The sequence below is a fragment of the Macaca fascicularis genome, chromosome 2 (assembly GCF_037993035.2).
Source record: "Macaca fascicularis isolate 582-1 chromosome 2, T2T-MFA8v1.1".
Lineage (NCBI taxonomy): Eukaryota > Metazoa > Chordata > Mammalia > Primates > Cercopithecidae > Macaca > Macaca fascicularis.
The window spans coordinates 91,729,616-91,757,001 of NC_088376.1; the positions used below are offsets into that span (position 1 = coordinate 91,729,616).

The 27,386-nt window shown below is 37.5% G+C and overlaps 1 protein-coding gene across 31 annotated transcripts in view; it reads right to left on the reverse strand.

Moving 5' to 3' along the window:
* Nucleotides 1–27,386, reverse strand: part of PEX5L (peroxisomal biogenesis factor 5 like) — a 244,755-nt gene that overhangs the window by 160,375 nt on the left and 56,994 nt on the right. For 8 of the 31 annotated variants that reach the window (XM_074031437.1, XM_015445561.4, XM_074031439.1 and 5 more), the window contains exon 2: nt 24,410–24,481. The exons of 7 other annotated variants lie outside the window; for them this stretch is intronic. In XM_074031437.1, the coding sequence (XP_073887538.1) occupies nt 24,410–24,481 (72 nt within the window). Of the gene's footprint in view, nt 1–24,409; nt 24,482–25,967; nt 27,026–27,386 lie in introns of those variants that run through there. 16 more of the 31 variants (XM_065540230.2, XM_065540223.2, XM_065540226.2 and 13 more) reach the window with 3 other exon arrangements.

Consider the following 27,386-nt stretch of genomic DNA (forward strand, 5'->3'; position numbering starts at 1 on the left):
GCAAACTAATTTCGGTGAATTACAGCTTTCTTAATGGTAGATGAAGTGCTCTCACTTGCCTTCCAAGATTGCTGTGAAGAATAAAGGAAATAAAGAGCCTAGAATAGTGTGGGACACAGGGCAGGGTCCAAAGAAATCTAAATTCACTGGACACCATCCCTTATCTCCCATCTGAAATTCCTTGTTTACAGGTCAAACACGGAGACTGAAGAAAGAAAAAACATAAGCGATAGAGAAGCTAGATGAGAAACTGTGTTAGAATAGAGGGGATAATGACAACAAGAAGAAAGTGAGAAGATAAGACAACCAATTCACAACGCACATGCAAATTCTTATCTCCAAGTAGAGTCACTAACAGGGGTTCAAATGGCTACTCAAAAAGCAGAAGCTCTGGTGAGGTGAGCTAGAGCCAAGTCTTCCTTCAGACTGATTAAATCAAAATCCCTGGGCGTGGGACCTAGGAAGGCATCATTATTTGGAAAAAAATTTTCACGTTATTCCAGTGTGCATCTGTGACTGAGAACCAGGAGCTAGAGGCTCTCTCATTAGTAACAGCACACAGGATAATGTGAGAAAAGCTTTCAGTTACCGGAGGCAGCTTTTTCCAGTTTGGGTGGACCAACAGTCCACCTCTAAATGGTGTCAAACAGAGCTGCACTATACATGGATTTTTTGCATTGATGGAAAGAGAAGAATCAGTGAGCAATATTTGATGTATGTTATTAACTCTGTCTGTAGCAGTGGGTATGTATTGAGTAGTCTGGCTACAAGGGGTTTCATAGTATATGAAACATGGACCCCCTACTTGGGTAATTTTCAATTGAGTCCGGAGGCTCATACACATTAATGAACACAGCAGACATGGAAAATCTCTCATTGAGGTATTGCAAAAGTATACTCATCTGAGAAATTGGTAGTGGCCTTTCTCAGTTCCACGGACTATGTATTTATCAATCAATTAGAAGCCAGGATCGAAATTTCCAAACACTAAAATATTCTGCAAGGAGTGTAATTAGATTCTGAAACTTAAAAGATAGCATAATGATAATATAGGTACCATTAATTGAGTAATAATTATTTTAAATGTAATAATCAAAAAAGTTTATTTTTTATTTTTTATTTTTATTTTTTGAGACAGAGTCTCGCTGTGTTGCCCTGGCTGGAGTGCAGTGGCGCTATCTCGGCTCACTGCAAGCTCTGCCTCCCAGGTTCACACCATTCTCCTGCCTCAGTCTCCTGAGGAGCTGGGACTACAGGCATCCGCCACCACGCCCGGCTAATTTTTTGTATTTTTAGTAGAGACGGGGTTTCACCATGTTAGCCAGGATGGTCTGGATCTCCTGACCTCGTGATCTGCCCGCCTTGGCCTCCCAAAGTGCTGGGATTACAGATATGAGCCACCGTGCCCCGCCAAAATGTTACTTTTAAAGGAGAAGAAAAGTGAAGAACAAGAACAGGGATTGGATTATTTAGAACATTGTTATTAATGAGATGCTTTTTCTTAGTTAAAAGCATTACCATCTAGGAATAAACAAAATGCGTTTGACTTTCCATAATTATAAATACATTTCATAAATTTATACTTCATAGCAAGGGGCCTGGAAGTTCAAGTTCACATTTTCATATTACAGTCTTTGCATTTGAGGCAGATACCCCCTAAAGTTATTAAATGATCAACCTTCCCCAAAGAAGCAGCAAACAAAATCCTGATCGATTCTCACCTAGCAAGCTGTCTTCCTTCTTGAAGGATTTCAGCATCTGTTTGGTTTTTGTCTAAAGTATCTTCCCAAAACAGCTCAGCTTAACTTTCTCCTCTTTGACTGTGGTCAGCAAGGTGGGAAATTATGAGGGGGAAAATTAGAATTTGGAAGTGGGCACTGACAGAGTTGTCATCTGACCAGAGAAGACGAATGAGGAGACAACTAGGCAGCATGGGAGAAATACAATTAGACCTGTGGATCCATGGAGAGAATTAGAGTTCAGCAGAATTTCCTCCCTCCAGGAGTTACCAATTCAATTCTGTAAAATTATAAATGATGCTATCACTTTCCAAACTGGGTAAGTGCATACTATATTTCTTCACTTCTCCCCAATCCCCAATCCCCACCAGCTGCTGAAAAAACAAAGTACTAGATAAACAAAAAGAATGCCTACCTTGGATTTTCTCTCTGTGGAAGCACTAGACTTGTTTATTAATCTGAAGCTTCTAAAGCTATTCATGTTCATTGTTAAAATGCAATTTTAACAGAATTGTATGAACTGGCAACTAAGAAGTTTTTTAGAGCATTTTTGCCGAAGTTGATTTTAAACACAAGCAATCAGTATATCTATATTCATGCAAAGAGACTTTAATAATATTTAGTTAATATTACATTATACCAACAGTGAGCAGATCCCATGACTAGCTTTCCCAGTTATGGTGCCATTGTGTCTCTTCTGTTTAGATGAAACACATGGTCGTATTTATAGCTGAGGCTTGGAGTGGCATTATTTCTAGTCTGATTAATTGTACACGTCTTTCTCATAGTTTAGTCAATGTTGCAATATTCTATTTTAAAAAATTGTTTTGGGAAGGATTAATGAACGGTAAAGTACAGAACTGAAAAGAAGAGTAGTTTTTTTAAAAAAAATAAATAGTTTTAAAACCACTTATTATTCCAGCATCCAGAGATAATTACTACTAATATTTTAGAATGTTTCCTTAGAGTTCTTTTTGTTAAGCATCTTAACACAGTGGATCTTTCCAAGTTTTTGTCTTACCTTTGTTTTTTGCTTAGTATGTTTTAAGCACTGTTGCATGTCAGTATAAACTCTGTCAGCATGATTTTAAATTGCATGTAGTATTCCATAATATGTAAGCACTAGAAATTATTTCCCTTAAAAAATAAGACCAAGCAACTGCTCCCTTTAAAATTTAGAACCCATTAAGTATTACTTTATATAAAACATCTGGTAGAACTACACACTAAATTGCCTGTGTTCACACTGGATTGCCTTACAGAATATCATACTTTGTTTCCAAGCACAAAGAAACTGAGTGGAGACAGGTGGCCTTCTTGCCCCAGCTGCTGCCTTTTTCATGCAAAGTAAGTCTAACCAAATCCTCATGGGTAAGAGGAATAGAGAGTCTCATCTGACAAGCAGGTAAAGTCTGAAATCTTCTCGTGATTATGGACAGGTTACCTAGGGGGACAGGCATTTGTTAAAAACCTGCTATAAGCAAGAGAGTGCTAGGTGCTGGGAATATAAAAACGAATAAGATGCAGTTTCTACCTTGGCAACATTGGCCCAGTCTGCACACCTGGGTTCGACTGGAACTCTGTCCTCATCTTGGCTGGACCCGGACATCTCACCTACCACTTGTGAGCCTTCTTCCCCCACCATCAGCCTGTGCTGAGGGTCTGCTGTAAAAGGACTGGCCTACTGGTACTGTGAAATTGTGGTTGAAGGACTGTGTGCTCTCTGGCACTGCCACCTGAATTTTCTTGGTCAGTGACACTGACATTACACTGCAGGCTTGTTGATGATCACGTCACCTTTTAGTCTTTCCCATTTCCCTGTGGTGCTTGGTCCCAGCACGTCTTATAGTCACACTTGCTAGGCAATTGGTGCAACCTCTTAAAAAATACCTCTTTCCCATCTTCTCACATTTGTAGTTTGATCTAATAGCATCTATTGAGGGCCTGTTGTATACACTATCCCCAGCGAGCATGTGGGGTCTAATGCAGGTGTAAAGACTGGACTGAGCTTCTGAGGCACTTACAGTCTAGTTGAAAATATTCAATGAGCATGTGGAAACAAAAGTAAGATCACGATAACATGCCCTTCACTGGCACTGCATGTAAGTCCCAAGAGGTCAAAGCAAGTAAAACAACAGTAGTACAGGGAAAATTAAGGGTCTTCTGGCAAAGTGATGGTGGAAACGCTGAGAGGAAATTGGTGAGTATTCTGAAATGGAGACATAAGAGGAGGCATGGAGTAAAATGTGTGTTGGAGGCATATGTGTGGTGCCCAATGGCAAAGGGTACCAGACTGCACTGAAACGATGAACTCTACAAGAGTCCTGCTGGCCTTTCTTTACTTCAGAATATGCATAGTCTGTTCTCTTTTGTCAGGGAAATGCTGAAGGCTATTACAACAGATACTTTGCATATTCCATAAAAAAAGTTCTGCATTTCCCCCCCAATCCTCAATGAAACAATATCGAGCTTTGTGACTTTATAAGATTGAATTAAGAAAATTCTGAAAAATGGGTGATATATGCTTATTTTCCTTGGTCACTGACTTTAGAAAAGACATTTATTTTTCACAGTTTGATCATTAGAGTTGAGATTATTAGTTTTCTACTCCAGTGTCTTTCTTCCTTAGTAACATGGTTTTCAGGTAGATATATTACCATGCAGAATCAATGAGTCTATTTCCTAGGGGAACCCATCTCCAGTAGCCAGTTTTGACTACTTGATTAAATTCTGGGCAATGAAGTATAAGCAAATGGTCTCTATGAAACTTCCACAAAGACTCCTTAAAAAAAGAAGAAAAAAAGGAAGAGTAGATTATTTTTTACCTTTCTAGCCCCACCTTTCTTCCTTCTTGCTGCCTTGAACTCAGAGATGATGAATAGAATATGAGGACTAGGTCCTCTTCTAAGGTATAGCAGAGCAAAGAGTGGAAGAGGCTTGCATTTCTGACTACTTAGGAGCTCTTATACTAGCCCCAAATGATATAATACCAGATTTCCTTTTTGTGAAACAGAAATAAACTGCTGTTTTGTTCAAGCCACTTTGTTTACATATTCATTTCGTTAAGTACATAGAGTGTATACTCTCAAAAAGAGGAGCAATGTTTATGCCACGTGGTCCATCGGGAGTGTTCAATGTTGATGATGGTGGTGGTGATGATGAAATGAAAGCCAAGAAAACAAAATGGCTTAAATAACTATGTATTTTCTTTATATTTCTCTTCTTTATTTGCACATCCCAGCTCCTTCCAACATATTTCCAATAGTGGAATAGACCTTTGTCAATGATAAATTTGTGATAATTTACCATTACAAAGCAATTGTCACAATAGTGACTTTTTCCTCTTAAACTCATGGTCTTTGAGTGCAAAAGTAATGCTTGCTTCCACTACTATACTTTGCTTTTATTATAGATTTGCAAGAAAGCTTCTTGAATCTAATGAGGCAGATTTCCAAAGCAAAGGCATCCCTATTTAGCTGCATTTAATCTGGATTGTGTAATATCAAACAATCTGGCATAACAACAGATGAAAGGCGTACTCTTGTCTCTTTAGGAAACAATATACTCACTCAAATTTATTTCTTTTCTAGCTTTATTTCAAATGTTGAGAAAGAACTATTTTTGGATTTTTTAATAAAAAACTATGTTTGAGAAAGGGTCTACCACCTTCGTTAATACTCTGTACCAGTAGCAGAAAGAAAACGTGGGAGGTATGGGAAGAAGGGGAAAATGTGTATATAGCAGAATGTCAATGAGACTGTTGAGGATAGTTAATAATTTGTAAGTTCATCTAATCATTTACTTTTCAAAGACCCTTTTGAAAACAGCATACATAATATCTATTCAACAATGACCTCCTCTTCAGGGAGAACCACAAACCACTGCTCAGGGAAATAAGAGAAGACATAAACAAATAGAAAAACATTCCATGCTCATGGATAAGAAGAATCAATATTGTGAAAATGGCCATACTGCCCAAAGTAATTTATAGATTCAATGCTATCCCCATCAAGCTATCATTGACTGTCTTCACAGAATTAGAAAAAACTACTTTAAATTTCATATGGAACCAAAAAAGAGCCTGTATAGCCAAGACAATTCTAAGCAAAAAGAACAAAGCTGGAGGCACCACGCTACCTGATTTCAAACTATGCTGCAGGGCTACAGTAGCCAAAACAGCATGGTACTGATACCAAAACAGATATAGAGACCATTGCAACAGAACAGAGGCCTCAGAAATAACGCCACACATTTACAATGATCTGATCTTTGACAAACCTGACAAAAAAAGCAATGGAGAAAGGATTCCCTATTTAATAAATGGTTTTGAGAAAACTGGCTAGCCATATGCAGAGAACTGAAAATCAACTCAAGATGGATTAAAGACTTGAACATAAGACTGAAAACCAAGGCAGTACCATTCAGGACATAGGCATGGGCAAAGACTTCATGACTAAAACACCAAAAGCAATGGCAACAAAAGCCAAAATAGACAAATGGGATCTAATTAAACTAAAGAGCTTCTGCACAGCAAAGGAAACTATCATTAGAGTGAATAGGCAATGTACAGAATGGGAGAACATTTTGCAATCTATCCATCTGACAAAGGTCTAGTATCCAGAACCTACAAGGAACTTAAACAAATTTACAAGAAAAAAATAACCCCATCAAAAAGTGGGCAAAGGATATGAACATATACTTCTCAAAAGTTTTTTTTTAATTTAAAGATTCTGCTGCTGATGCCATTCAAATCTATTGCATGCAGGTGTAACCAAGGAGGTGTACATTGTTCAGTAAAAAATCTTGACCAATTTAACATTAAAAGATTTCATTTTGTTTTGAGAAGCAGGAGAGCTGTATCATTCATAGTGCCTTTAAGTTGGTTTCCATGGTGCTGTAGGGAACATCTCTAAATGATCCATCCTCAGTGATAGAAAGACTGTTAGGTCTGGGGCCTCACCATGACTTAGGATGGAAATGGAGTAGTGATGTTAGAAAAGCTATCCCACCAAAAGCGAAGGAGCAAACAGCCTCACTGATGGATGTAATAGGAGGCTGAAAGGTTGACAAGCAGTAAATCATAATGCAAGAAGTGAAAGAGCTGAAAAGGGAAATGATGATCAACTGACATGAATGCAGTGAGAAAGAAAATGTTTGGCAACTACCAAAGCTGAAAGTTAGCAAGGTATTATAAATATCCCCAAAGGCAAACTATTTTGCTTCCCTTTATCTACTTAAGTCTTCTAGAAAGATTATAATTTTAACCTTGTATCTCTCAATGTTGTTAATTCTATAAATCCAAGAAGGGATGTGAGGTGTGGTTTCATCTGGTTACAGGAAATTGCAGCTTCTTAAGGTCCAGACATTTCTTTTTTCTTCTTTTGTACCTGCCTTGGATACCTTTACTGTTTAAGTTCCACAGGAACAAGCCCAGGAGGTAACCATTAGTGGGGGAAAAAAAGTCAGCCATGAGTAAAGGGACTTCAGCACTCTCAGAATGGGAGAAAAGCCTGGTGAAATAAGCCATTTGATTTTTCTAGTACAGTGTATCTTCAGACCAATTATGAGTAAAATACAGATATATTTGTGTGCAAACTAGGAAACAGAACAATACAGTCTTTATTTTTATGTGTTTCTTATGTTTCAAGAGAACCCTCTGCTTGCCCTAGTCCATGATTCAGTACCGGGCTTCTTCCAAAGAATCACCACAAAAGAACTGGCAAGTAGCAGCAGGTGACCGGCAGGAGATTTCTGGGACTTTTTTTTTTTTTTTTTTTTCATGTAAAGAAGGCCCTTTTATTTAAACTCCTAGTGTGTACTAGGCATTGTGTAGTAACTACTGACTGTATCTATAAATTCAACAAAATGCAATGCAGTTTAATTTTCTTGATGGCTGGTGGGAAGGTGATTGACAGAGGTGGAGCATGGGCTTTGGAAGCAGACAGACCTGATTTGGATTCTATGTTTGCTGCTTGACTAGCTATGTGACTCTTCTGGGGTTTTTCGCAGCCCTTCTAAGCTTTGTTGTTGTTTTTTTTTTGCCTCATTCCGAAAAACTGTCATAATCATACCTCTCAGGATGCCACCTGGCATACAGTAGGTGCTCAACAACGTGAATTCCCTTTGTTCTTCCCTCCCCTTCGCCCCACTTATAAAGTGACTAAACTGGACAGTTAGGGTGTAAAGTATGGCCCATTCACCTCTGCAGTCTCCTCTACAGTATCTACATTTGTGTTTTAAATGACCTCTGCACACGCTGATTCACCAACATTTCTCTGCACTCCCCCTATCTCTAACTCCTGTCCTATAATCTGGCTTCACCATGAACTTCAAATCTGACATATACATTTTATTATTTTTTTTTAGATAATTTCTTCTTCCTGATAGGCTGGAAGTTCTGAGGAAGCTAGTGGCCGGCCTTCCTCATGTCACAGAAGCATATTTCTAAATAAGGAAGAATAATAAGAACTAATTTGTGGTTACTAACCTTTGGTACAAGTACAGCCTGAAATAATTGTTCCAAAGACAGTTTGTTGATAGAGGGCCTAATTCCCTTCAAAACTTTACAGTGTGGTTCTAAATGTCAACTTACCTTGTGAGAGAAAGTTCTCCTTTTCTTTGGCACCTTGCTGAAGCTAATTGGGTTTCTTTGTGTTTTGAGCAATGTTATGTGACTTTTTTTTGCTAAAGACTCATTATGAGTTCTGCTATGCTCTTCTTTTTTTTTTTTTTTTTTCAAAAAGAAGGCTCAGGTGTTAACAAAATTCATCTAGGAAGCGTTTTTCTAGTCTTGGGGGACAGATATGTTTTTATGTGGGCTATGTGATTTCTTGACTGCTAAATAAAGTCTGGGAGCCTCAGCATAAGTTTTGCTGTTCTAGGAAAAATATTGTGTTCATTTCAGAAAAATAGAATCTATAGTGATTAAAGTACCATTCTTTCTTTAGAACTCTGTATTATAACATAATCTTTTGGGGCAGTTGAAAAACATAAATATGAGTATGCATTTTTTTCTTATTATAATTAGAAAGTTATCTAAATAATCACTCAAAAAATCCAATGTAATTAATTCGATCAGTTATAAATTCATAAAATCATGCCGTACTTTACTCCTTCCCCAAGTACTACTGATGTAAAAGTCATCATTATGGATGTGTTCATTTTTCTATAGGGGATTTCATTTTTAAATTGCTCTTTAACACAAGAAAGTGATTCATAACCCTAGGGCATTAGTGGCTTCCTTACAGATGATACCATCTTGGATTTATTCACAGGAAGTAATCCTCTCGAGTGGCTCAAATGATTATTTTTATAGTTTTCCATAAGAAATTCTTCCAGAATTCTTGGGAGATAGAAGTAGGGAAACTATTATCATTTTGCTGATAGGGAAGTCAAGGCTTAGAGATCTGTTCAAGGTCAAATAGAAAGTCATTGGCAGTGTTAGGAACTTACAGACCTCATAGACCTTAATAACTTTCTGTACCTTTGGTTCTTTATCAGTTTAAGGGTTTTACATTTTGGAACCCTAGGAAAAATGGTAAAATCTAGAATACTTATAAAATAATACATTCTAAAATGAGTTCATGATTATGTCTTTTTATCACTGCCTTTCAATATGAAGCAGTCTTAGGTCTGAATTCTATATCCCCTTTAGTGGTAACCACTTCATATAAGTTGCTTAGACTTCAATACGGGTTTCTAGAGTGTATTTTTTGGCATAAGAATACCCTAGTGGATATATATGTCTGTGTCCTCGATGAATGAGGTACCAAAGTAAATTATCTCCTAAGTTTTATGTGGCCGTAACAATATTTAGTTTCTTTTTTCAGCAAACTTAAAAATTCATGCAAACTGAATTTATGCAAATCCATGTTTGTGGTTTGGCTGTGGTCAGCCTCAGGAAACAAAAGTGCTATATAACTGCCACATAGAATGTGATTTAAACCTGAGGTTTTATGAAGCCATGCAACATGCATGGTGCCATCTCCAGTGATGCTTAACGGTGCATCCGGGATATGAAAAGATGACACTGCAAATTCTCACAAACATCATGCAAAATTCATGGTAAGTCAGTATGTATATGTCTAATCATAGTAATGTACATGATTTTTTTTTTTGCAATTCCTTCTTTTTCTCTTTAATTTGATAACTTGCATCTTGAAAGATGAGAAAGGTTTGAATGGTCACTGCACGAGCCAGTGAAAATCCTGGAAAAAAATGCCTAAGGATCACCTTGATTCAATACAAGGCAACCACTAAAGTGATATTTATAAAAACTATGTAGCAATGTGGAAAAATAAAGAAGCAGGTACAAAATTGAATGCACACTGACTGCGACTATGCAAAAAATTAAAATTATGCTTGCAATTATGCAAAAATGAGAGTATGCAAAATGAAGAGTTCTCGGGATCATGGGTGATACTTTCTCTCTTGTCCAAAATTTCTGGAGAAAGGTTTTATACATACCTCATAAGCATAATGTAACTGGGGAGAAGGGACTCCCAGGGTGATTGCCAGTCGTGTAGCATTAACAGGTAAGGCTCAGGGAAGAAGGCTAGGGCACTGCTTTAGGGAGGATCACAAAATGAATCACAACGAGCTGGGAGGGGCAGAGTCATGTCAGGTGAAAGTCTAAAGGGGTGGCTAAATATCAACTCTCAGACCACTTCTATAGATGGGCACGCAGTGACATTGGACATGTGCCAACAACTTGGGATAAACTAGCTCTACTGAACAGTTCAGCAGGAACTTCAGCCTGAGAAGAAAGGTCAGCCCCTGTAGGGCAGCTGGTGGAGTGACATTTTCAGAGCACAGAAATCTACTCCCATAACAGAAAACTGCTCAACAAATACTGAAGTGACAGGCTTTCTGGTTTTGTGCCAGGTGTGGAATTTTTCAAATGTGATGGATACAGAGGTAATTCTAATGCAAAGTAAGGATTTAATTTATCATAAGTAGCACCTCAGATACAAGGACTTGAAACATATGTAGCAACCTCAATGCAATACATGGTTGTTACTGGTTATCTTACAGGGCTATCTGGTCTCCTGGTGTACTGCCCCAGTGGCCTCAGAATGGGCATGTATTTAAGGATTGGGCATCTGCTCCTTTTTACAGCTTTGCTTTTGATTATGTATGTTTATGGCTATGTATCTACACATTTTCCTTTTCTCTATTTCTTCTCTCTCTCTCTGTCTCTCTCTCTCTCTCACACACACACACACACACACACACACATATACACACACGCGCTCAAGAATACTATTTTTGGAAGGAAAAATATATTTTCCAGTTTCCCCATCTTAATGTGTTTATGCTTTTCTTTATCATATATATCTTTCCTTTAAATATAGGAAGCACTTTTCAGATTTTACCATCTTATATTATTTCCTAGCAGTTGAAATTGCAAGAAATTTCCTTAGTAAGTGAGGGAGGTATGATGAAAGGAAGTTTTTAAATGTGAACTCACTTGACCTAGCACTGCCATGTACTGCCGCACAGGCTGTGTGGACAGCACAGCCTTCTGGGGTTGTGCAATGCTGCAGCCCTGTATAAAATTCCCTTTGCCCTATTGTGTATTGCAAAAGAGGTATGATAGTAACCTATATGATGAAGTTGTTGGGAGGATTAAATGAGTAATATATAAAAAGTCTTTGGCACAGAGTGTAGCACATACTAAACGCTATATGTGTGTCTTGTTATCATTAGTCATCTAATAAACATGGTCTAAGACCAGAAAAGCTTAAGACAAATATTGGGTTAACAAGTTTCACCTCTTGATCTCCCTCATTTATGCTTTCTTTTTGTTAGAATTTGTTTTACAGGATTGATTACTAAGTAGGTTTGCTTTAATGACGGGGCAGGGAAGGAGTATTTGCAAGGTTAGGGACATTGAGATAAAGGATTTAAGATATCTAACTTGTCTTTATTCTTTTTTGTAGGCCTAGAAAATAAAAAATTAATGTCTTTATCAAAGCATAAACGATCCTTTCCTGACACCAAAAACTGGAATAACATAAACCAATGCTTCTTAGGAGCCACAGTGTGTACAGGATTCTTCTGCAGGGCTTGTTAAAACAGATTCCTGAGGCTGAGGCAGGAGAGCAGCGTGAACCCTAGAGGCGGAGCTTGCAGTGAGCCCAGTTCACACCACTGAATTCCAGCCTGGGCGACAGAGCAAGACTCTGTTTCAAAACAAAACGAAACAAACAAAAAACAAAAACCAAAAAACCCCACAAAAACAAAAACAAAAAGAAAAACAAAATGAAAAACCAGATTCCTGGGCCCCACCTCCAGAGTCTGAAGGTCAGAGTATAAATTGCTAACAAGCTCCAGGTGATGCTGATGCTGTGGTCCATGAAACACTCTTTGAGTCAACAGGTTGTAAAAAACATCTTTGGTAATTGTTCTCAAAGTCCAAGTCTCCTGGGAAGACGTGGAGCACTAGAAAGCCTTGTAACTTTTTCTGGACTATGACTGGGGAAGGAGGTAATAACGTACATCTTAGTTCTTAGAGTTCTGAGGCTCCTGAATGCTGCTGGGAGCCCTTGGTTCCAACTAATGGCAGCACGGGGACTGTAACTGTCTGTTGACTGTAAGTCCAACCATACTGGCTTCTTAAAGGCCATGACTATGGTTATGTCATCTCTGTGTTCCAGCACCTAGCAAACACCTACCAAAAAATTAGGTTGTAAATAAGTTTGTGTAAAATAAATAAAATAGATTAAATCATTTCCATCAAAAATAATGTATTTTTTTCAAAAGCAGCATTCTATCTTCCTCCTGAAGTTATTTCATAATAGAGAAAATGAGAAATTATTTTTTTCATATAGGTTCTCTCAGGCCCAGTTTCAAAAAAATATGATTCCCTATTTAGTGCTCTCGCCCCGAATACTGAGGCTAAATGTCACCAGCGTTCCCTGACCTGGCTCTGCTGTTTCTCCACTGTTCCTCCTCCCTCACATGTGGGAAGAACCACCTTGGGAGCAGAGCAGAGTAAGGACCAATTATTTTTAGAATTATAGCAGGTATTACTGTACTCAGTGTAACTATGTGTTTTCCCCCACAACTATGCCTAGAATATATATAGCAAAATTGTTGACATAATACATTTCTCCAAGTAATAGATTCTCAGATTTTTCTGTTTCTCCATTTTCTGCCCCTTCTTTTCAGGAACAGGCTTTATGTTTTATTTCCTTGTCATTTCTCCCCTATATTTGTAAGGTTGAAGAAGTCTGTTCACCTATAGAACCTAGGGGGACTTGCTCTTTCCCTCTTTGTTCTCTCACCATTTGGATTCTCCAAGGGGCCAGACTTGGTCAGAACTATAAGGAGGCCTTCTGCCTTGCAATCTATATCCTCTACTTCTATTAGATATGTCAAAATATTTGTGATATATGTTATATTCTTACATATAGGCAGAAGGAAGAGCAAGAGCAAAGGTGAAGGGAGGAAGAATATCAAACACTCGATGCTTCAAGGTGTTCCGTATGAATGGGGCATGAAGTCGAGGGGACATTAGATAAGCACGAAGAGGCAGTTAGGGGCTGGATGACAATGAACAGCCTGTAAGCCCAATGGAGGAGTTTGCATTTTATTTGGGAGACAGTGGGAAACATTAGTTCTCTCACCTCACTATGTATTGGGTGCTCACCAGTAAGCCAAGCAGTGTTGGGGTCCATGGGGCATTGCTACTGTTGTTCATAAAAGTCCTGACCAAAGGGTATGATTTTTAAATCAAGTTCCTTGGAGTCTGGATGCAAAAGTAAAATTGCTCATTCATCTAGACAAAAACAAGTTACTTCCTTTTTTTAAAAAATGCAGAATTTACAAAGTTTTTAGCTTAAAAATTTAACAGTATCTAACCTGTTTATGAGCTCAATTTGTTTTATCTTGTAGTAAATGGTTTGATTAATGAAATCCATCAACTTATGCAACATAACTCATTTTTTTCAGGGACTACTCCCATAGTTCATAAAATTTTATGTGTCAATTTTGGGGACACATTTAAGGTTTAAAGAGAGAAGCTGAGAATGCAGGGAAGTGATGATTGAACAACCCTTGACTGGAAGAAAACAACTTCTATGCTTAGTGTTTTTCTACAAGAAAATTAATTAATTATTCGCAAATTATCCAAATGAGATAATTTTGTTAAAAAACAAAGTGATGAATGAATGTTTTTTCTATTCAGAACATCCAGCACAAAGCCTGGATGGTACATTCTCTCACCATTTCTTTAATAAGTCACTTATTCATATATTTCAAGAATGAGATCATTTGGCCAAAAAATACGATGAGGAATAAATAACAATTGTACTGAATGATCACTTGTGTGTGTGTGTGTGTGTGTGTGTGTGTGTGTGTTTCCTAGATCACAAGACAGGAAGGAAGTGGTACCCATTCCAACTGGGGGTAAACCATGTGAAAAATTAAACCAAAAATGGAAATGACAGAATTATAGAGTTGTTTTGGAGAAAAGGAAGAAAGCAATGGAGCATTAAAAAAAACAGGTTTGCAAGAACTGCATTTCTGTCAAACCTTATATATGCAGAGTCAGAATAAAAGACACATTCCAGAGGCAGGGATCAGAGAGTGGTGCTGAGGAGAGAAGAAAAAACACGCACTGCAAAGTCTGGATGGGAGAGAAGTAAAAGCGCAGCCACAGAATGACAAGGTCGGGGCAATGGCAGAGCATGAGCATCTCAGTCCAAAGTCAGAAGAGAAAAAGGGAACTTTACCTCTAAACTCTCCCTGTTGTTTACATATGAAAATAAGAAGAACATTTTTGTATGGGCTTCCTGATCCTTTGTCATTTTTATTATTATAAGTGATAAAATTGAATTTATAACATAAATCATGGAGGTACGAATATTTCCGCTCACAACTGGTTTCCAAAGCCCTTCTGACAATAGATGCTGATTCAATCAGTAACCACCGAGTTCACGTGCAGGGTTCATTAGACAAAAGCACTGGCAGCTGACTTCAAAACGGATGGGCCTGGAAGCTGAACTGTGGATACGGTTCACAATCTCCATGGCCAGTTGAGGGGGAGATGATAAACTGAACCAGGTGGAGAGGCCCTGAGAGATGAGCTGTAGAAAAACCATCTGTGTCAACATGGAGGAAACACTTTGTTAATCCCAGGGTAGTTTAGGAGATTTCAAAGTTCACTTTAAAAATCTTTAATATCTGTATCCTGATGGATACTAGGAAGATGTCACAAAGTTTGTGAGAACCATTTTAAGAAGAGTTAGGAAGTATCTAATATAAACATCTTTTTATAAAAATCTATGAGACAAATAGACTTTTAGCTGTGCACTTGAAATACACACTTTTCTCAAATGAATATTCTGGTTTGATTACTATGCTTATCTTACCAACGTGGGACACTTGGAAGAAAGGAAAGGAAGCATCATAATTTAGAAAGGCAGTTATAGGAGTGGATGAATGAACTCAAGACTAAAGGCTGCAGACCCAAGTTTAAATATTGCCTGTGATGTGAAGCAAACTGGTGAACGCAGTCAAGTTACCTTTTTATTGCAAGACTTGCTTAACTGATTTTGATTATAACAGAACCAATATGATTATGCTTCGTAGAACATCTTTTCATCAAAGTTTAGCTGTACACCTAAAATGCTCCTTAAGCACTCTTATCATATACATACACACTCCTTCCCCTATTAAGGTGACTAGAAATGGGTTCCACGGGATGGAATTTTTAACTTTTTAATCCACTGGATTAGAGTATCTTCTGAAATTCCTTCCAGATCTAATATTTACAGTTCTCATTTTGATCAGATGAACCTACTTAAAAATCAACAGCAAAAATAAATAAGTACTGCAACACTCCTTCCACAATAAAAGGCTGAATAGGTTTCTTTTCAAGTTCTATACCAAATGGCTGAGTCTAATTTTAAGTACTACTGTCTCTGACTGTTACTTTCATATATCACATCATTTTTACACTCAACATGTCACCTCATGTCATTTCAATTATGCATTTGTTTTCTCACTGACTAAACATTGTGCCAGCACTTCTCTCTATTAGATTAAAAAGAAGGAAAACATGGGCTATTTGAAAATGACTTAACAGCGATACATTTTTCCAGCTTGAAAGTCTAGTATTTTTCTTTTATGCTGCATGTAATGAACATAGGCTGTATATTAATATCTTAAAGTAAAGATACCTAATAGCATTTCAGATATTTGTTGAACTTGAGATGGTGACTCATGATGTCTCTCTTGGTGATTACAGTTTTTAACTGAGCCCTGTGAGTTAGTTGCATTACTGCTTGGAAAATTGGGGAAGATGGACTGGTAGAGGAGAGCTAGGTGTGTGCTTGCTGGTTAACAATGCTGGAACCTTATTTACTCACAGAGATGGCTAGCCTGGCAAAAGCAGAAGACAGTAAACACAGTCCTGCATAGGTAGAAACATCAGCAATACTTCCTCCTCATAAATAACTGCCCTACTCATTTTATCAAATGGGAATTTTTTACATTTTAAATTGGCTAGTTTTCTTTGGAGGTACTTCAATTTCCCAAGGAACGTAAGGCCAGCGTCAATTATAACTTAATGTCCATTAATTTAATCAGATCAACAACTAGGTTAGTTTAATTTTCAGTGGGGAAAGTGTAAAATGGGAGAGAAACAGAGGAGAGCACATATGACTCTTCTTGGATTTTAGAGACTCATGAGTATAGTAAGTCATAAACTGGACCCCATGGGCTATATAAACACTCAGACTGTTTTGTCTGATTATATACTATTTAAAATTAAGAAAAAGATTGTAAACATGTAAAAAGAAAAGATTAATGCCTTTTTTGAAAAATTCATATGTGTGGTGAGACTGAGCCCATTCCCAACAAGGTGGCAATCAGCCGAAGCTGGTAGGTGCTGCCACCTCTACCGGGTCCAGCTCCCACCAAGTAGCCACTGACTCCTTCACTCCCTATGTTTCTTATGCACAGTCTACTAGCCTCATTTCTGGACCTGGATGATTGGAAAAGGCATTTGCATCCATTACCCCAGACTAGACTTTATTGTTTAAAATCATTATAAATCAATATCCTAAAATTCCAATGACATCTTTTTCTTTTTCTTTTTTTTTTTTTTAACTCTTATTTTAGGTTCAGGTCTACATGTACAGGTTTGTTATATGGGTAAACTGCATGTCATGGCGATATGTTGCGCAGATTATCTCATTATCCAGATAATAAGCATATTTACCTGATAGGCAGTTTTTTGGTCCTCACCCTTCTCCCACCCTCCACCCTCAAGTAGGCCCTGGTGTCTGTTGTTCCCATCTTAATGTCCATATGTAACTGATGTTTAGCTCCCACTTATAAATGAGAACATGTGGTATTTGCTTTTCTGTTTCTGTGTTAGTTTGCTTAGTAAAACGACCTCCAGCTCCATCCATGTTGTTGCAAAGGACATGATCTTGCAAAAATCCAGGAAGATAACCTAGGAAATACCATTCTGGACATAGAACTGTGCAAAGATTTCATGACGAAGATGCCAAAAGCAATTGCAACAAAAACAAAAGTTGACAAATGGCACCAAATTAAAGAGCTTCTGCACAGCAAAAGAAACTGCCAACAGAAAAAACAGACAACCATAGAATGGGAGAAGGTATTCACAAACTATGCATCTGACGAAGGTCTAATATCCAGAGTCTTTAAGGCACTTAAACAGATTCACAAAAAACAAACAACTCCATTATAAAGTGGGCAAAGGACATGAATAGACACTTTTCAAAAGAAGACATACACACAGTCAACAAGCATATGAAAAAATGCTCCACATCGCTAATCACTAGAGAAATGCATACCCAAACCACAATGAGATACCAAGGGGATCTTACAGCTATTTAGTCTAACTATCTATCAACTACCACCATGCTTTCACCTCAGCACTTGCCATTTATAAAGCACTTACCACATGCCATGTACTTTGCTAGGCATTTATGTACAAGAACTTATTTATTTCTCCCAAAAACTTTACGAAATAGATATTTTCCTCATTTTATAGCAGAGCAGCCTGTGGCTCAGAGAGCTGGTTAATTTTCCCAAATAGCTACGACATGGCCATAGTCTGTTTTCATTCAGATTTGTGACTGTAAAGGCCCTGCTCTTAACCACTGTGTAAGAGTGACACACACACATTCTGTGTTATATTCACAATGCCAAGCACATGGCCTGGCAGAAGAGCTGGCACCACTGAAAATGCGCTAGACTAGAGTATCTAATACTGTTCCAAGCAAGGCATGCAGAATGTCTAATAGTAAACCAGTGGAAATAACCAAAGTGAAAATGTCATGATACCATATCCATCTCCAACTCATCATTCAGGAGGCACGAGTTACAGTGGAAAGAGTCCCAAGACAAAGGAGTGGTGGCTCTGGATTCTAGACTTGGGACTGACCAAAGGAGGCCAAACTGGACACATGGCTCCACAAGGGAGCACCCCGTTTGAGCCTCACAGCAGTCATCTGAGCAGATGTTATTATTACATTGTACAGATGAAGAAACGGAAACTCAGAGAACTTGAACTACTTACTCCAAAATCTTCTGCTTATTAATGGCAGGGCCAAGACTAGGAACCAGGGCAATGGATTCTTTCTTCAGCTATCTTGCCAGCCTCTGTGCCACTCTATGATACGTGACTCTCTGTGTTTTCTGGCTTTATACCATCAGACTTTAACAATCGGATTTTTAAAGTAAAGATTCTAAAATGAAGGATATTAGACTTGCCCTTTGTGTTTTTCCTAGAGTCCGTTGATGCTTAGGAGAATCCGTACACTAAATTGAAATGCATGAAGCTAAACAAACCAACCAAAAAATAAACTCAGCATCGTGAGTTTACAAGGAAAATACAAAGTAAGATACTTGGCATTACTGTAATTTTGCCCTCCAAATTATCAGTAACTCAGAATTGTTTTTATATTACTTGATACAAATAGGGAATATTTAGGAATAAAATGCAGGGTGATTATGCTTTCACTCTAGTAACTTTTCTATTTAACTTAATGGAAGAAATTTCCCCCTTCCATGTACAATACTTATTGATGATAAATAGTTTGCAGACAAGATGGGATTGATTGGACTGCAACAGTGAATCTTTGTTTACTCCAATGCTGAGTTCAGATAGACAGCAAATTTGAATAGTCTCTCTCATCCCAAATAAATCTGGCTTCTTTTCATTCAATTATTTTTCATCGATCAATCTTTCCTGAGGGAAACACTAATGAGCCTATGTCAGCTGTGAGTGTAATTAAGGCAACTACAACTGCATAATGTGCTTTGTCCTTCAGATGTCTCAGAGTTTCATGCTTCAGAATCTGCAGGCTGAGCAGGTGGTCTCCTTTCTGCAACTCTAGAGGAGGTTTCTGTTCTTCTGACCAAATACAGAGTTCTAAGAAGGTACCCAGGGACGGTGTTACACCTAATACCAAGAGATAGGATATCATACTTTGTAAGTGTCCTCAGGGGTAAATGGGATCTGAATTACATTTAAGTTAAGTCACCACATTGATATGACCAAGAAAGCATTGACCAGATGGGGCTGGCTACCACAACAAGGCAGGAACACATATTACCCTCGTCCATTTTACTGTCTGTGAGTCTGAGACCAAAGTTAGTTGCTTAGATGTTGGTAGGATCACACTATCTATTAGTACCAGATAAGCTGGGTATCTTCTCTGTTAATCTGTTTTTCTTGTTCTTCCATTTTAATTTCATATTGGCCTATATTTTTCTCTTGAGGATCCATTTTCACAACAACCACTAGGACAGAACTGCAATCCAACTTGAATGCTTATGAGCTATTGGAGGCACAAGGGTGAGGTTATCATTTATCTCTTCTTCTTCATTAGAAAAAGATCACAGAAGTTCTAGTGTCCATTGCTTTCTGCTCAGGCTTCCCTTACAAGGTGAAAAAGAGACTCCCAAAAAGGTTGTAAGCTGAGTGTGTGTTGTCTCTTCCCAGGACCCTTCTCATGCCTGGTAGAGGTTCTCCTTGAGGAAGTTGTGACAGGAAAGGCAAGTGGTTTTCACAACTACCTTTTAGCTCTAGTTTTATTTACACTTGCTTTAAGGGGCATTTTTCTCCTGACAAAGCCATAGGGCTCAAGAGGGAATTAAACAGTTAAGGAGTGTTGGTGGGGAAGTTTATTCCTGTGAGGGTTAAATAAATAAATGTTGACCATTTACGATACTTTCTAGTAGACGGTTATTTTATATAATTAGAGCACTGAGACAAAACAGTTTCTTAATCCATTTCTGGCATGATCAGTAATGAGCAATGGTACAGAGCTATGTGAGGTGACAGAAAGAGCATGGGACTGGATGGCAGGACGGAGAGCTGGCCTCTAGGGCTCTCTCTGCACCTAACCAGGGAGTTGGGCAACTTCATTCAGCTTTCTGGATCTCAAAGTTCCTGTTTACTAAATTGGGGATGAAGGGAGGTGGGGAGTGAAGTGGTGACGCCTAGCTAATTAAAATGACATAAATGATATACACTTTATAGAGCACTTTTACATATTTTAACTCAGAGAAACTCTAGGAGGTGGGAAGAGCAGAGGATCATTTTACAAACAATATCAGAAAACTTATTTGAAAATGAGAAAACTGAGCTCAGAGAGGTTCAAGATTACCAGGTTTCCATGTGGATTTAGCCAGACTGTAAACCTGGTTCTTTAAAGGTACCTTTGGTTGTAAATGGCTGCAGTTTTCTTGTTTTCTGGTCTTGTTATTACGTTAAATGCTTACGAATTCCAGTTTTTAGATCCCTGGGTAATGCCAGGTTGAAGAATGTTAAATTTATCAAAAATTACATATTTTTTTCCTCTTTTAAAACTGCGTTAGTTGTTTTCTCTGACCCAGTGATTCACAAAGTGTCGTCTGGAACCAGCAGCAGTAGCTGACTACTTAGAAATGCAAATTCTCAGGCGGCATGCATCTCAGACCTGCAGAATCAGAAACCCCAGGGGTGAGGCCCAGTAATCTATGTTATATCAAGCCCTCCTGGGGATGCTAAGGCAGCTAAAGCTTGAGAACTATTGCTCTGACCTGGATATACTTGTTCCCTCTGTAACTGGCTGAAATTTGACATTTCCCAACCTACTTGCACTAAGGGTTATGCAACTGCAACTTTGAGTCCTATAACCAAGTAAATCCACAACATGCTGTTAAACCCATTTTTACAATACATGAACCTGTAACTGCATCCATCATATAACCAAAAGAGTCTATAAATTTATTAGTCTTTGTTACCTCCTTTAAGTCTACTTGGAATTTGAAAACATTTTTAAAAATTGTTATCTAGCTCCAGCTTATCATAAACCTTAAGTTGGCTGTAACTAAAAATAGTAATTTATAATAGAATGAATTGACTCAAAGTGGTTAATGGTTTTAATCCCTTAAGTCAAGGCACTTGACTATCTACTCCCACACCTGAAATCTCAGTAACTTCAGAAGGAAATTCATGTGTACATGAAACCTAAACAAGACCCTCCTTTCCTCCATTTAGGAAGGAACAGTTTCACAAATAATAAAAATGTGCCATAATAGATGTTTAAAATTTGTCTTTTAATATTTTTTTTACAAAGCCAAACATAGCATTTACTAATTAGTTATAATATTTTTATGGCAAATGTTTGGGTTTTGGAGGCATTAAGGTTTTAATCCAATACATTCCCTTTGATTACCTTCTATGCTTAAAGTTTGAAAACCTTGGAGACTTCTGGTGGAAAATAGGGACTCTGACCCCAGTGTGATACATTTCTATTTAAATGACTCTGTGTGTGTGTGTGTGTGTGTGTGTGTGTGTGTGTGTGTGTGTGTGTCATATGGCACCTTTTACCATAGGACATCAACACTCACTTAAGTGTTCTCTGAAATGTTTTTATACATATCCCAAATAAATTTTGTCAATACAATTTCACAAAGAGAGGAAAACAACATTGTCTTTAAAGAATAGAACCTTACACATTTCCAAAATACACTTTTTTTTTCCATGTTGAAATAACACAGAAATCATCTTTTACCTCCTTGAGTGAAGGCAGCCAGGAAGAACAAAATCCACATACACGGTGCTGCTTCTGTTATTAATTTGCTTATATAAGCAAGACTGTGGGCTTTCCGTGGAAGTACAAGATTTGCAAATCATATGACTGATAAAATGGCATATAGCTTACACAGCATGTGTAGAGTGACAGCTTCTGAATGACGGATTTAAAGAAATTAGGAGACTTCTGCCCATTGCAGAACTCCAATTATTTTATTTATTCTCTTTAGATTTTCTTTTGGCACTGCTTACTGAAAAAGCTACCTGCAGTTATATGAAGATTGACTATAACATATTTCTACCATGTTTTTGAAAAGATATAGGAAGAATAAACTGAACATAAAGATTCCTCCATAATGCTATAGAGTTGTAATTTTATTATACATATAAAATACATACATATGTATAATGTCATCATATATGTATAACTCATATCTATGAGATGGAGCAATATTCAATTTCTGAAAAACAAATGTACATATACATACACACATGCTTAATTTGTTGACCTCTTAAACTTTGAGATAATTTCTTATAGCTTTATAAAGACTAATTACAGTGTTTCCCCAAATATTTTACTTTGAGATATCATCACTGTCGTTGTTTCAACCTAGGATTTGCTCACAACATCAACACCAAATAAATCTCTCAAAAAAAGAAGGACTACTCTTTCTGCCAACAGCAAACACCAAAGCCAACTCATATTCATAATTACTCATCTTTTGAAACATGTTTTGACATGAATAACTCAGCAAAGCTGAGTCACTGCCAAATAGTACCAACTTGTGCAATGGCACTGGAAGAAATGTGATAACTACAGAGGCAAACAGTGACTCTGAGAAAATTGAATCCACCCTCATTTGATCCAGGTAATAAAAGTGCTATTTTCTGAAGAAGCAGGAAGGTTTTGTTCTCTTCTTTTTTCTCTCTTTTCTTTAAGATTCCTTAACAATTAGTAAAATGTGTTTAGTCACAACAATAGAAATTTTGTCAAAGGATCATGAGAAAAAAGAACATGGCTTCCTTTGGCTTTTCACCACAAGGATCTCAAAATATAACTTTGTAGTTTTCTGAACACCAAAACTCAGTTAAAACACAAAGATTTAGGCAAAAAAGAAGGAAAGAAAAGAAAAGCTTTGGGGTAGGAAGATAGCAAAGAAGAAGGAAAAAATAAGAATTTAACTTCTATATGATTAAGAAAGAAAATAACTAATTTTTCATTTTATTAGAGAAATGTATACATATATGTATTCTCATAATATACCCAGGTTTATTTTACTAGTTCATTTGCCAGGTGGGTCCAGTCCTTTGATCAGAATCCCAGTCTATGGGTGGGATCAGACATAGATTGCATGCCCTAAGTAATTAATCTGGCATAAAGTAACAGTTAATAGCCCAGTAGAGCACATGGGCTACAGCTCCACTCACCTTATTAACTTAACTGATAACATGGCACTCCACACATCCCCTACCCTGTTCTACACAGGAGCAGGAGGGCAATAACGAGAAAAACTCGGAAGCATTTTGAGTGAGTGCTGTAAAATCAATATATTCTGCACCTTGGTGGAGAGATGTTTCGGCAAGTTTTTCCGGAAGACCATCTCAGTTACCTCAGTTATTCCAAGCCTAACAAACAAGTCTCTAAGTCAATTATTTCTGGTTGATACCTTCTGATGGTCATTTTTCCTTTTTTCAGAAATATGTACAATAGCTCCCTGAATGCAATTGTTATGATGCAAAACAAACTGTATGATCAGGAAACTGAGCAAATTCAGATGCCTGTCTGTAAATTACTGACTGCTTTCTTTCTAATCTCTTAATCTATTCAGATCTCTTTGAATTATTTCTCTGTCTATAGCTTTTGCATCGCTCTCAGAGGCTGTGCCACTTATGCATTAAATAGATGTGCAGTTATCTTGTCTCATTGATAATTAACAGAGATGTTAAGGGCTAGTGCCAATTCAGTGGCATGGGCTGGAAACCTTCCATTACCTGGTATGTCATTGTTCATGCTCTATTAAGCAGTTTTCATTTCACCTTATAGGCCCATATAACATCCAAGCTAGAGGCTTCTCAAATTACAGGTGGTACTACAGATTTTATTAATAGCCTCTTCTTTTTGTTTTCAGAATCATCTTTATGTATATTGCAGACAATATGGAAAATTAAATTGGGCAATATATATGCCTTAAAGTTCTCAGTTTTTTTTCTCTCTCTAAATTATAATTAATTGTTTCACAAGATAGACTAATGGCAGTGTTTCTCATTTTCAAGATGATATATTTTATTGTTATTATCTTTTTCCCAAGCAAATTATCATTGTTGTTTTGACTCATTTTATCAAGTGATCCCTTTAATTTTCCAAAAGTTCTCTTACTCTAGCTTTATTTCCATCATTCATACATATGCATGCTGGCATCAGGCAAAAGTCAGTGGATCAGAGGCATCGTATGGGGCGGCTTAGCTGCTCTCAAAATCTTGTTATGCAGGCTTTAGCCAGACAGGCTAACACAGCTCCCAGAGAAGGGCTGAACACTCAAAAGGCTTTAGTCATCAAAATATACAGTATAACAGTAGAAAATGTATGTAAGTATTCACTTACCTGCTTTTGATCAACAATTATTTCGAGGTCTTCATCACTGCTTAGTTTTCCATATCCTTGTTCTTTACTTTTCTTGTGAAAGAATAATTTTAAATGATCATTTAGTTTCTATCCATTAACAATCTTAATTCCTACTTAATACTTTTAAAGATAAAAGTCTTAGCCTTGTTCACCAGTCATAATGCATCATTCTTTATACAAATCGCTCATGTACAACAGCAAATGTTTTTATAGTCAAACTGCTGTCTTATCATTATTCATTAACAATATCTGCTTAGCTTCCACTATCCAACTTATACTTTTAATCTTTTTCTCAATATTCTTATGCTTCTCTTTTTAGTCCTGTTGTATCAGAAAAGATTCTTTAACACTTTGAGATAAATAAGCAATTCTTTGAAGAATCCTAGCACATTTTTCTTAAAGATTGGAAATTAATTTAGTTTTATACTCAAGACTTCCAACTATTCAATGTTTTGTTTTAATGTCTTACATATTGTTTAAGAATAATAGAAGTATTATGCAACTCAGATAATGAATCTTCAGATTTTCAACATTTGCTTGCAAGTCAGATGAATACTAACATTGGAAAACCCAACTCAGAAATAATTGTAAAGAGATAAATAAAATAATTTACAAAATTAGGTATTTGAAAAGTTGGAGGACAGACTATTTTAAGAGTTCATTTAAATGCACTTTTTTGGCATTTTGTCATAATTTATTTTGACCCAAAGACCACTCTCCATCTATTTCCTCCATAGCAAAATCTACAAATTCTAAAGTTAGAAAAGGACATAGATAATGACAATCATTTTACACTTGTGCTACAGGGGAAAGATAATATGTCTGAGCCTTTTTTTTCTCCCAACGCAACGGTTGATGAGAATACTAGAAATGTCATGTTGTGTCTTCACACCAGTAACAAATGAAAAATAAAAACCACCACATAGTCAGCTGTAGTTCAAGGTTATTTATTTATTTTAAAGATTCTTGCTTTAGTTATTAATCAACATCAACTTGAATTAAGGGAATTAAAAAGCTTATGTTTGCATCTACTGTGTCATATTAGGGTCCTCATCTCATTGGGGGATGAGATATATCCATCAGTGAACATGATATAAATCTTCACAATGTGAGCACAATTCTTAGTTTTTCCCCATAACATTCAAAAACCAGAAGTACGCATTTTTTTTTTCCACAAAAACATACCTCCAATTTTTGTGGGATTTTCTTTTTACTGTAATAAAGACATTTCTGAGTCTTCCAAGTATTAGGATGCATAAATAAAACCCAAATTCTCATTTATATATTAATGAACTTAGCCACTCAGAACAGAACAGATGGCCACAGCATTTCTCCCTATTTTATTCTTGTCCTCATTTGAGGTTCCATTTCAAGATTGATGGAAAACAAAAAGAACAGGGTTGGTTTCAGCAACTTCCTTCCTATCACTTTGCTTTTGTATTCTTTTTGTTCACTGGTTGCCATAAGATATTGTCTAGAGAGCCTCTAATGCAAAACACTTAGAAATGCCTTTCCAAATATTGATCTGTATACGTACCAAGTAGCTCATTTGCATGACCCGGTTTCTGGACAAAAGGACATTAAGTAGAGATGGAATGTGGGTTCTTCCATCCATTTCACTGTCAGACATCCCAGAATTCTTTGTGCCAGTGGCAGTGGCTTCCTTGCCAGAACTTGCTGACCAGAGAACCACAGATCTTGCCCAGCAACAGCATTAATAATGTACAACAATAATTGAAGTATTCCTGAATCATTGTCTTGACTTTGTAAACATTGTGAAATTTTTGGCTAGCACAAAAAAGTCACTGAAGTGAAAATTTCTTTTTCTAACTAATTTTTATCCATGCACTTCTATACTCTTTGACTGTTGTTCCCATTTAATGTTTTAAAAAATCCACCTATTTTAAATTATATAATTTTTTAATTTACTTCTCTGCATATGGACTCTTCAGCCTCCTCATCATAAAAGCTCTTGATTTCCCCTTTTTAATCTCCTATTCTAAACTTTCTTGACAATCACTGCTAACAGAATGTCAGCACTCACAGAACATCATTCGAAACTGCAATTTCTGCAAATACCAAATTCTGCCTCTCCAATCTCAACTCCTTATCTAATTTAGTAGTAAATTTTCCCTGGAAGAGGCTAGTTCAGGGAAGGAAATTATGTCCCCCAACTAATCTAAATAGAAGCTGGCATTTTCCAAGAGTGGGAGGAGGCATTTAGAGCTCTGGTTTTGTACTTAAACCTCTAGTCTCCAAACAGCACACAACAGTACACAAAGCCAAAGCCTTACAGTTTGACTCTAGAATTAAGCAATATTTTCTAGTTCACCCCATAACCCCGGGAGGATTAATCCTTTTCTAAGCCATAATGGTATTCACTCACTTACTGCTTATTTCTAGTGCGAGCATAATCCTCTTTCAAGCACTCAGCTTCCCACTTTGACTGCTTAGCTCAGCCAGCCCAGGCAGGGATCTTCAGCTCTCCTCCCTCCTCCCAGCCGGGAATCCCTGTCTTCTATCTATGCACTTTTGTCAAGCACAAAAAAGCAAGTCCACAGCTTCTGTGTGGTCTTTCACAGTAGCCAAAGGACTGAACTAGAAGGAAATAGAAAGCTAATCTCTCCACCGCCCAAGTGTGAGGGGGCAGGGCTTCTGTGGGAGGAGAAGCCACAGGGCAATCACTTCCTGTGCTCCTCCCACCTTCAGTGGCAAGACACTGGAGCTAAGGATTTCCACTGAGGCAGTAAGGTTAGGCCCCTGTCTACCTGGCCTTAGCATGCTGCCCATTTATGGCCGACTTTGTGCACCGTTGCCCTAGGTGTAGCCAAGGAGGGAGCATTAGTGCAGTGGAGCTAAAATGGTAAGGACCCAAGGCAGGAAAGGTAAGGAAAGAGGGAAAGGAAATAGTATTTCTTTGCTGACGGTGCCTCACCCCCATAAGAAGCTTTCAGCT